This window comes from Aedes albopictus, chromosome 1 (assembly GCF_035046485.1).
Source record: "Aedes albopictus strain Foshan chromosome 1, AalbF5, whole genome shotgun sequence".
Classification (NCBI taxonomy): Eukaryota; Metazoa; Arthropoda; class Insecta; order Diptera; family Culicidae; genus Aedes; species Aedes albopictus.
The window spans coordinates 75,911,388-75,923,403 of record NC_085136.1 but is presented as its reverse complement, the minus strand read 5'-3'; the positions used below and the strand labels follow the sequence as shown (position 1 = coordinate 75,923,403).

At 39.2% G+C, this 12,016-nt stretch overlaps 1 protein-coding gene across 1 annotated transcript in view; it reads right to left on the bottom strand.

The window, feature by feature from the left end:
- LOC109422055 (sushi, von Willebrand factor type A, EGF and pentraxin domain-containing protein 1) overlaps positions 1–12,016 on the bottom strand; it is a 238,195-nt gene that overhangs the window by 40,048 nt on the left and 186,131 nt on the right. The window contains exon 3 of the mRNA XM_019696689.3: positions 1,321–1,890. Within this exon, the coding sequence (XP_019552234.3) occupies positions 1,321–1,890 (570 nt within the window). The remainder of the gene's footprint in view (positions 1–1,320; positions 1,891–12,016) is intronic.

Genomic DNA, 12,016 nt, shown 5'->3' with positions numbered 1-12,016 from the left:
TACTGTGAGTTCATCGACTAGTTGTGTATCAGTGGTCCAATTTTGGGAAAGATCGGGCTGTTCTACATGAAGTTAGAAATATTCTAGAAAAAGGTATAATTATCCGATAGCCAACGTTGAGCTGTTATATCTCCGTTATTTAACCGAATGTAATAAAATTTTGATCACTTATGACTAATATAATGAACTTTGAAAAACATTTGGCTTAATTTGAAAAAATGTTATAGCGATTTAATTGATTCTGTTTTTTTAGTAAATTTATCTATTTTCCATATGCATCCCATTACTTTTTTCAATTTTATGCTGGCAATTTGGTTGCTTTCCTTCGAAACATAAATATATTCAAGTCAATTAGAGGGAATTAAAATGAACTATAATTACTATCCATAATTTTGAAACGATGATGAAGTTTCGGATAAACTGGTCTTATATTAGAAAAATAATCTAATCGCTTTAATTTTCTTTCATGTGAAGATTTTTAAGTTTAGTCAAAAGTTTTAAATAGCTCATTATATTAGTCATAAATCATCAAAATGTTATTGCATTTAGTTGGTTGAATCCGGAGATATAACAGCTCAAAGTTGGCTATCGGATAATCATACCTTTTTCTAGAATCTTTCTAACTTCATGTAGAAAAGCCCAATCTTTCCCAATTGGACCACTGATACATAACTAGTTGATGAACTCACAGTAAAAATTTGAGTATATTCGATGCCCTTTTCGAAAAGTTACAGCTAGTTGAACATTTTTTGAAAAGTGAAAATTTTACCTGTCCCAGTTATTTTGAGTATCCCCTGTATATGTTGCCCTTTTCTGGTATTTCTATAACATTCCGAAAATCTTGCAATTGGAAGGCACAGAGTCTTATTAATTGACAAATTGAGAGATTAATTTGTGCAAAAAATCGCATCCTAGTGAGATTCGAACCGTCGACTTCGTATTCGCTAGACCGTCGCTTCTTCCAACTATCCTGCAGAACAAGTAACGGTTCTGCAGAACAGAAAGCCTAAAAGGGAGTGAAAAAGGGATGTACCTGGAGTCAGTTTGGATTTCTATTCTGCAGAACCATTACCTGTTATGTGGCTTAGTTTGTTAAAGCGCCGGTTGAGTGAATATGGAGCTGTGGGTTCGAATCCCACCAGAACACGGTTTTTTGCACAAATTTAAATTACAGTTTTCTGTATGACCCCTAGGGCACCTCAACAAAAAAATCTTTCTACGCTAATGAAATGCTGAAGATAATTTTAAACTCAGTCTGAAAATGCAATTGTTTTCGAACTTTTGGTTATTTGAAACAAACTTGGAAGTAATGATACTCACCATGCTTCTGACAAACTTGCCGCGCCTTATCGAAACTCTCTCCTCTTGTGATGTGAAACTCGTAGCAAGTCTTGGCAAACGTCGTCAGAATCGTATCGGCATTCAGATTCGGCGCCGCGCATCGATCCGGCGAAAACTCATCATTGGAGAACACTTCCACCTCGCACAAACTCAGACTGCTCTCCACTCCGACCAGCTGGACCGTAACGTACTGCCCGATCAACGGCCTTGCGCAGGTGAAACTCTTCGTCGTCCCTTCGTCCATCGTCCCCGGGTACCACGCACACAGGGGATTCCTCTGCAGATCGGTACTACTGTTACCGACACGGATTTCCAAATCCTGAAGCGGTTGATGTCCACAGCACCCCCTCGTGGTAATCCTCACCACTCGAACCGCTTCCGGTGTGAGCAAATCCACCCGCCACCAGGGCGATGCCTCCTTCTGCGTTTCCGAGCACTCCTGCCCATCGGGGTTCTGATTGCCCGGCTTGCCGTCGTTGGCAAATCCCGCCGGGCCGGAACGCGTTGCAGACGATTGATTCACTGGCTTTCGGTACGCCACGTTGGTTCCTGCAATACGAAAACAAAACAAAACACCACAATTAGCCAATTGATTAGATTTGCTACTGAGGCGGCGGCGCGCGTAATTTGCGCCGCGCGCGATCTGCGTCGAGTTTTGCGCCAATTATATTACGTTAGACCCGCGGAGAAAGACGTAATTTTAATTGCTTAATAACCGGAGCCCAAAAAAGAGTACATAAGCGCAACTCATTAGGTTAGGTTTTTTTTTCGGAGAAACCCTCGATAGAGGGTTTCAGGGTACCTCTGAATTGAGAAGATGTTGCACGCAAGCCACGCCAAGAACTTACGCCAACGACGATTACTGAGCTGATCAAGAACAATGAAGCGCTCGTTCGCATTGCTCGGTCAGAGTCAGAACTTACTGCAGGCCGGGCGGAAGAATCGCGAGATTTAAAATTCAGCTGGTGACCCCAATCGCCACCGTTGTCGTCGTGTGGTTTGCAATAATAATAACCGCGTGATGATCATCATTCAGCCAGAGTTGATCGTGCAGTCAGTCAGTTGTTGAATAGGTTGCTTGCGATCTTCTTGCACGAGGAAATTTGCGCCAATGAATGAAGAAGAAGCAGTGCTGTTGATTGAAAAACAATGGCATCGTTCAATCTCTTCTCGATTTAGGGTCGTGGTCGTGGCGTTGTGGTGGCGAAATTTTAATTTCGTGTTCGCTTTTTGGGTCGCTAATTAGCTGGGTGTTTTGGGAGTTGAGCATTCGGGTGCAATACCTACGTATATTCGAAAGAACAAAAAAGAATTCTTCACTACTCAACAGATTAGACCCGCAATGTCATTTGGTCGAGGATTTAACAGTAAAGTCTATCAAATAGACCGTTTTTTCTCTGGTTTTACTCTGTTTTACTCATACTTGCGTACAACCAGCGATGGAAAGATGGATGAGTGCATCTCAATTGGTGAGTTCGTTCCAATTCGTGAAGATTCAATGAATTTAAAATCATCATGAGGTATGTAGGAAATCAGGCCAAACATGTCTTAAGGTCCAATCTGCAGAAGAGAGGCTCTCTTTGGTTTCCCTCTCTTTCGTTAATATCTCAGCTTTTTATTTGTATTCAAGAGGTGGTATTTATACTTGATGTGCTTTTTTTATGTCGACTATATTTTCGTTTCGTGACTTCCCATTATCCCGTTAACGCTCAAGGTATCTCATAGTGTATATCTTCATAAAAGTTTTTTGTCAACGGTCAGGATTCAATAAAAGAAACATGATTACACGAAAAAATTGGAAGTCTATGGAGTAGTTCCAAAAAAATCTTCAATGTTGGTCCTCAACATATGATAAACTTCTCAAGCTCAATTTTAGCACAACTTTCATATTCTCATTGTATTCTGATCTGTATAGATACAACACAGACAAACAGACGTAACACCTTGAACGATTTTCATGGAAATCCATCACCCAGTTCACACTACCATCACCTGGTGGAAATGTTGCACGAATCACTGTGTTGTGCAATATCGTCAACAGAAGGCGCTAGTGTGAAACGTCAAACGCATAGAAAAACGAGGCGTGCGCCTCTGGTTGTGAAAGCCACAACTATAAAAATTTAAAATGATCGTTAAAAGCGTGGTCGATGAAAATTTTGCAAGTGTTACGTCTGTTTGTCTGTGGATACAATGCATCTATAATGAGTCAAAGAGAGGACAACTAATCAAGAAGAGTAAAAAAATAATTATCAGATGGCATAATGGTTTACTAGAGATATCTAGGTTAAAGACACTTTAACCAAAGACACGAAATGTGATGATTGATGCTGATGTGAATCATATCATGACGATGATGCCGCCAAGGAATGACGCCAAAGCAAGATTGACAGGTCTCCTGCTCGATTATAATGACATTGACAGCAAATTTGGAATTGCAATTAGAACATTTCGTATCTTTAATCTATAGATGTATCAAAAGTCTATTTCTCTCTGTTTCTTTATTTTTCTCTTATCTTCCACTCTCATCTATCGTTCTTCCTCTGTCGAAATCACTCAGAGATTCTTCATAAACTACGTTATGCCATTGAAGGAGGTAATGGGTCTACAACAGTGGTACGCTTCATACAAAATTTCAACATTTTCCGAAAAATCTAAAAAAACAAACTAAAGAAATCTCGGTAAAAATTTCTGACGGGGTCCCGGGAATTCTGGGAGGAGTATCCGGAAGTATCCTGGGAAGATTTCCGACTGGAAGCTCGGCAGGAAGCCCTGAAAGAATCACAGAAGAAATCTCGGTAGGAACTACTGGGAAAATCCCGGGATGAATCTCGAGAGGGATCCTCAAAAAAATCCGGGAAAAAATCTTTTAAGAAATAGCAGCAAGAATCCTTGAAGTAGTCCCAGGGAAAATCTCTGAAAAATGCCGGATAGGATACCTGAAACAATTAATCCTTTCAGTATTTTCTAAAGTGATCTCGGCAGAAATCCCTGAAATAATTCCTAAAGAAATCCAGCAGAGAATACCTGATGAAATCATCAGAGGAATCATGGCAGGAATCACAGCAGGAATCTTTAAAGGGATCCTTTACGAAAATCTGGAATTCAGGAATCTTTGAAGAAATTCCGACTAGAATACCTAATAGAACCGATTCAGGATTTTTGAAGCTATCACTGTAGAAATCCCTACAGTAACTCCTACCCTACCCTCTATCCTTCTGTCTACCTCACCTTCTACCCTACCATCTATCTTCAGATTTCGAGTATCAGTAGGTTGGCCCCAGAGGTACTCTCTACCTTACGATTTACCCTAACACTCTACCCTAATCTCTACCCTACTCTCCAACCTAACCCTCTACTCTACTCGTCACCCTAATCCTCACCCCAAACGTCTACCATACACACTACCCTACCCTTCAATGTAACCATACACCCTGCTCTCTCAAGTAACATTTCTAGAACCGCCATAAAACCTAATACCTATTATTATTGTTTCGTGATGGTTCTTAGAAGGGCTTTATGGCGCATGTTTTGGGGCATAACGTCCGAACATGCAGATTAGAGTGGGTCATCGTTTATATGGAAAAATGAAAAATTCAATGGTATCCCGTCAGATCAAAGCTTTTCAGGACCCAAATAAGTATGCAAAATTTGGGCACGATCGGTTAGGTCTACGTTTTGCGCATCGCGTTTGAAGTTTGTAGGGGGTTTTACATGAGAAACACACTTTTTTGCATTTCTCTCATAACAAGCTCGAATTTTTGTAAAACCATGTAACCGATAAAGTGAAAACATAGCCTAGGGTGTCATGAAAAACTTTGTCGAAGACCGCGAACTGATCTGATGCATGTGAAAAAAGTTATAGCGTTGGAATTGCTTGGCTAAACAGCATGATTTTGTTGCTATTGTTATTCCTTTACATGTTACAACATAAACACATACAAGCGGTTCGTTGGTTATAACTATTTTCACAAGCATCGGATCGCTTTGCGGTCTTCAACAAAGTTTTTTATAACATCATAGGCTATCATTTTACAGTATCGGTTAAAAAGTTTCAGACAAACTTTTTCAATTTATGACAAAAATGCAAAAAAGTATGTTTTTCCATACAAAATCCCGTACAAATTTCAATTGCAATGCGCAACCGATCGTGCTCAAATTTTGCACAGATACTCAGGACCCGAAACGGAACCAAAAAAGCTTTGATCTGCGAAAATGGTTCCGATGACCCGCACTAATGCAGATACGTCACGAATTCCAAGAAAAGAAGGCACATAGGATTTTATAACGCATCCAAACTTTTGGATGTGATGTCGCAAAAAAAAAAAAAAACGCGACTCAACGACCGAGACAATGTGGCCTCGGACGTTGTGATCCAGCCACTTATTAGAACCTCTTTTGGTCTATTTTACAATTTAGTACAACATATTACTTGGGCTCTAACCGTCTGCCATACCCTCTGCAAGCAGTACAGATAGAAAGACAGATCAAAGCTATTCTAAAAAAACTTCTAGAGCAGGGATTCTCAAACTTTTCTAGCGCACGACCCACTTTTGATTGTAATATAATTTGGCGACCCCCAAGCACTAAAAATGCGTGCCGCCATTAATCATTTTTAGAAAATTGGAGCTACATTTTTCATTGTATACATTTTATTGAACTTAATTTATGATATAAGTTTATATGAGGTTAAATTACAAGTTAAATTAAAGATTAAGGCATTGTGGTAAACTTGCGTTACTTTATAATTGGATTCAAATTATCAAATTAAAAAAAAATCGTTTTGTTTTCTGAATGAAGTTAAAGTAATTTTTAAATAAATGATGTTTTAATGAATTCAATTTATACAGGGGGTGGCCAAAATGTTTGGGATAGGCAACTTTTTTTCCTCTCACAAAAAAGTTCAAAACGCTGTAACTTTTCATAGAGTGCATCGAAAATTCTCAAATTTCGACTGTTTGTTAACCTACTATATGTGCATCATTGGTACAATTTTGAGCTCGATTGGTTAATCTTTTGCGAAGCTAGAATCGTTCCCGTAAAACGCTATTTTTAAGACAACTTATTTTTGAACTGTAATATCTTGGAAACCAGTGAACCGAATTTAATGAACTTTTGAACGATTATCAACATTCTTAATTCATTAAAACATAGGTACTTTTTGAACGTTGAAAAAAGTTATCATGGATTGAAACTTTTTGGATCTTTCTTGAAAAAAATGTATTTTTTTTACATCAATGTCATTAAATTTTAGTGTTCATATCCAAAGATTTTCTGCTTCTGTTCTCAAGATATCTCTGATAAGATATTTTAAAGCCTATTTGGATTAAAAGATTAACACGTTTAGTAATTTTTGAATGATATTGTAAAATTGACTTGCCCAAGCAATCAAAAGTTCGGATTCCACTTGAAGAACGAACTCAGAAGTTTAAATTTGGTTCAATTTCGGTTTCGTTGAACTTGATTCTTCAAAAAAGTTACTCATGTATTGCTTATGAACTTGGAAGTACATATACAAGCTTTTGACTTCTCTTCAAAACGACATTGAAGTCGTAAAAAGGTTCAGAAAAAAACTTACTTTGAACTTTAGGGCAGAGTTCAATCAAATTTGAACCGAATCCATGTTGAACTTTTGCGTGCCACTAAAGTTCAAATACAGTTTAAATGGACATATAACAACAACTTGAAATTCTCCGTTCCGAACATGTTTTGAACTTACTACTCTTAGTTCTGATAAATATTAACCGTATCAAAAGTGAACTTCACATGAACTTCGGAGACAGCGGAGCTCGGAAGAAGTTCACATTCAATTAAATCACTCGGCAATCGAGCTCAGCAGCCACAGCTTGTGTTAATTTCACAAGTACACTATGTTTCACAATTATATTTCAACGTACTTACTTGAAACCCACGCAAAGAATCCGTATTTTGTGGCTCAAAGGCTGCTCTCTCAACGAGCAACTGCTCCACCCAGTGTTCCGACGGAGTTTTTTTTCGGCTACGGCAAAAGTCTTCCAGTTTTGATGGATGTTTTCCATCCCGTTTCATTTGTCGCGCCAGTGCTCCGGTGATCGAAGCGATCGTAGTCACTGAAAACTTATAATCTTTTCCGAATTACCGACACTGGCACTAATTTATTACTATGCACTTGCCTAAACTGCGGACCAAAACAAACTGAAAATGTCAAACTGTGTAAGTTCACAAGAAGTTCCACGTAAACTTCTTCCGAACTTTCGGCTACAAAAACTTTGTCTCGAAGAGTATTTCAAGTTCAGAGAAAGTTCACACGCGAATCTAATTGAGCACTAATAAATGATATCAGCACATTGAGTAGAATCCCTCAGTGTTTAACAATCCAAACATGGAGTAGTGGTAAGGCGCCGGCTTTCAACGAGGAGAACCCGAGTTCAAATCTTAGTAAGTAAAAACATCAAAAATGTATTTCAAGATATCAGTCAATTAGCATTGCACACATGCTAATGTGTCTCAATCAAAAATTACTTTTGAGGACTAAGCCCCCTGTTTTTCATTTTACGGAAGTTTATTTTTAAGCTGAATAGTGTTCCTTTCAGCGACACAAGTGTACTTTTTGTGAACTCAAGCTCGGTTAACTACTTAAAAAGTGAGCTGTATAGAACGCTATTCATCTTCCTTCGAATAGCTGATTAAGCCCAAACATGCTGTTTTATCCGAACTTTTGGTTGCTTGGGCCCATATAGCCGAGGCGGTAAACGCACGGGTATTCAGCATGACCATGCTGAGGGTGACGGGTTCGATCTTTTCGTAGAGGAAATTTCCTTGACTTCCTTGAGCATAGAGTATCTTCGTGCCTGCCACACGATATACGCATGCAAAATGGTCATTGGCAGAGGAAGCTCTCAGTTAATAACTGTGGAAGTGCTCATAGAACACTAAGCTGAGAAGCAGGCTTTGTCCCAATGAGGACGTTACGCCAAGAAGAGAGAGAGAGAGAGAGTGTTTTCCTCTATATGGGTGAAAATGTCAAACCGGTATAAGTATATTCGCCGTGAGAAAACATTACATTTTAAATCGTCGTATCAAGTATCAAAATATTGTTGATAAACGTTAAAAATTTCATTCAATTCAGTTCACTGGTTTTCAAGATATAGCAGTTCAAAAATTAGTTGTCTGAAAAATAGTGTTTACTTCGCGAAAGATTAACCAATCGAGCTCAAATTTATACCAATTATGCACATATAATAGGTGAACAAACAAGTGAAATTTGAGAATTTTTGATGCACTCTATGAAAAGTTACAGCATGTTGAACATTTTTGTGAGAAAAAAAAAAGTTGCCTATCCCAAACATTTTGGCCATTCCCTGTGCATGAAAAGATGGATAAATTCCGAAAAAAAATCCACAGCTCAGATGAGATTTGAACTCACGACCCTTATTCGCTAGACAAGTGCTTTTCCAACTAAGCTACCGAGCCAATTAATGACACAGTATTTTAGTTGTCAGTAAGGTAATTCAAATCTCACCGATCATGCTTCATCCTTCCCTTAATTTGCACCGCAAATAAATCCATCTCTTGTGATCATATATATGAAGAGGGAGGGCAATTTATTTACTGTTGAAACTGTTGCCTATCTTACAGGCGTCTCTTAACCCAAAAGGAATCCCTTCGCATAAACCTCATATAAATGATTAGGTAAAAAAAAGAAACCCAAACCTTCCGTAAATCGCGCGGTTGGCCACCGCTAGCACCACGGTAATGCTGAGCATAAAAAGTGACATTTTTTTTTTCAACGTATTGTATACAATACAACAGCGCGATCACTCGAGGGTTAACGGATCTAAGAACGCCTGGAAGAAACACAGAGAGTACACATGAAGAAATTTTGAACAAACCTCTGGAATCTCATAAAAAGCAGCTTCAGAGGATCTAGAAGGAAACCCTGGATGAATCCGAGAAGAAGGAATCCCGGACAAGGCGTTCTTTTCTTGGGAGAATACTTCTGGGAGATTCCTTCTGAGATTCTTCATGGAGGTTGTTCACAATTCCTTCAAAGGTTTCTTCTTGAATTCATCCACAAGGTTCTTCTGACATTCCTTCAGTAACCCCATCAGGGATTCCTTTAGGGACTTCTTCCGAAATTCCTTCAGGAGATCCTTCCGCATTTTTACTAGAAATTCATTCCAAGATTCCTCCAGTAGTCTTTGTCTTCTCAGGGAGCTTTTTCCAAGACTTTTCCTGGGGTTTGCTCAGGGTGTCTTCAGAAGGTCTTCCTGTGATTCTTCTAGAAGTTGAATGAACCTCAGGGATTCCTTATTCCTTCTGGGATTTAACCCAAGAGTTATTTTGGAAATTCTTCCAGGAACTGCGTCTCTAATAATTCCTGCCGGGATGCCTCTGGGAATTTCGGAAATCCTCAAGAAATTATTTTCGAGGTTCTTGCAGGAATTCTTTCCGAAGATCCTTCAAAAGTTCCTTCTAAGATTCCTCTAGAAGTTTCTTTAAAATTTCATTAGAAATTTCATATAGAGTTCTTCAAGAAGTTCCTCCCAAGATAATTGCATTTGAGAGTTACATCTGCTGGGTCTCCAGATAGCCTAGTGGTTAAGGTTATGGATCGCCTATCCGGAGACGGAGGGTTCGATTCCCGTTCCGGTCGGGAAAATTTTCTCGACTCCCTGGGCATAGCGTATCATTGTACTTGCCACACAATGTACAAATTCATGCAATGGCAGGCAAAGAAAGCCCTTCAATTAATAACCGTGGAAGTGCTCAAAAGAACACTAAGTTGAAGAGTAGGCAGGCCAAGTTACAATGCGAACGTCGAACCATAAAGAAGAAGAAGTTTTTTTTCTGGGATTCCTAAATAAATTACATTCCTTCAGAAGTTCCTTATGTGACTCTTCAATGAATTCTTCTTACTTCTAAAATTCCTTAAGGAACTCTTTCTGGGATTTCTCCAGAAGTTCTCTCTAGGACTCCCCAAGAGTTTCTTCACGGGAGCGCATTCCTGAAGCAATTCCAGGAAGAATTCCTGAAGGAATCTCGGAACGAATCTTGGAATGAATTCCTGAACTAATCTTATTAGGAATTCCTAAAAGAATCTCTGGAGAAAATCCTGTACGAATCTCGGAACGAGTTCCTTGAGGAATCCAGGAATTGCCGGCAGAATCTCAATAGAAATTCTTGGAGAAATTTCTGAAGGAATACCTGGAGGAATCCTGGAATGAATTCCTCGGGAAATCCTGGAACTCCCAGAAGGATTCTGGAGAAAGACCTAAACGAGTTCCTGGAGAAATCCCTAATGGTACCTCATTAGGAATGGCAGAAGAAAAATCTGGAAGAATCTCAGCAATAACTGAGGAATCCCAAAAAGATTTCCTGGAGGATTCTCAGAATTTCATAACACATCCTGGAAGGAATTTCATTCGAAAGAGTTCCTAGAGGAATTCCAGAAATAACACTTGAAGGAATCCTTCAAGAAAAACTCTTGGAAGTATCCCAAAATGGAACTTCTGAGAGAATCTTGAATAAATTCTTCGAAGAATCTCATAAACAAAAACAGCTCCCTGAAGAATCCTGGAAGAAAATTTCTGGAGAAACCGAGATAAAACTCCTGGAGGAATTCCAGGAAGAATGTCGGGGGGAATTTTGGAGGAGCTCCTAGGGAAACTCCACCAGCAAGTCATAAAGTAGCTCACACCTCACACTACCTCATCTTGATTCCGTAGAATTTTGTCAACCGCATAGTACGAACCGCAACCTTACTAGAATCCCACAATAAATAATTTAAAGTCTTTTCGATGACATGTTGTATACGATTAGGACTTCGAGAAATTTCGATTGCTTCCTCAGGTAGTATGATTGAAATGGGAATGTATTGATCGCTCGTGCGTGGGGAACATGATCCATTTCATAACTCATGCTATTGTGTGTTATGAGGAAAATCCAGAATGTGAGATTCCCATGGAGTTCTGTGGCGTTCCAAGGGAAATGCAGATAACATTTCAAGAGACATTCCGCTGTAATTCCAGAAAAAAAACTTTTAATGGGATCCTGGCAAGATGGTGGTTCGAATTACGGTCGGTGGGAGGAGTTCTTCTGGAACGTGACAGCAGCCTTTTGTAGTTCTAGAAGGAATACTCGGACAAAGTTTTACGGGGAATTTGTTGAGAATCAAATCCACGGAGGTTTTTTTTTGCGAATCATTTAGCATTCAGTAAGAAGCTTCTTCTTGGGCTTCTGCACAAGATCCATTTGGATTTTTTTCAGGAGTTCCACCGGAAAATTCATCAGGAAGCTCTATCAGAAATCCCTCCATATAGTTCCTCTCTGGTCACCAAGCAGCTCCTTCAAGTTTTCCCTCAGGATTTTCTTCTGAGATTGCACAAAGAGTATTTTCTGCCATTCTCCAGGAATTTAAACCATGATTTCTTTCGGGGTTCTTTTAGTAGCTCTTTCCGAGATTCCTTCAGGAATTCATATCGAATTGCTTCACGATTTCCTCCCGGGATTATTCTAGGAGTTCCTTCGCGATCTCTGCCGGAATTCATTCAACGATTCGTCCAGACGATCCCCCAGTAATTCTTCTGAGATAACATCAAGAGTGGCATTTTGGATCCCTCCAGAAATTTGATTCGTCTTCCGGAATTTTTTCAAAAGTTTTTTTTTTCTGGGATTGTTTCAGTTATTCCTTCCTGGA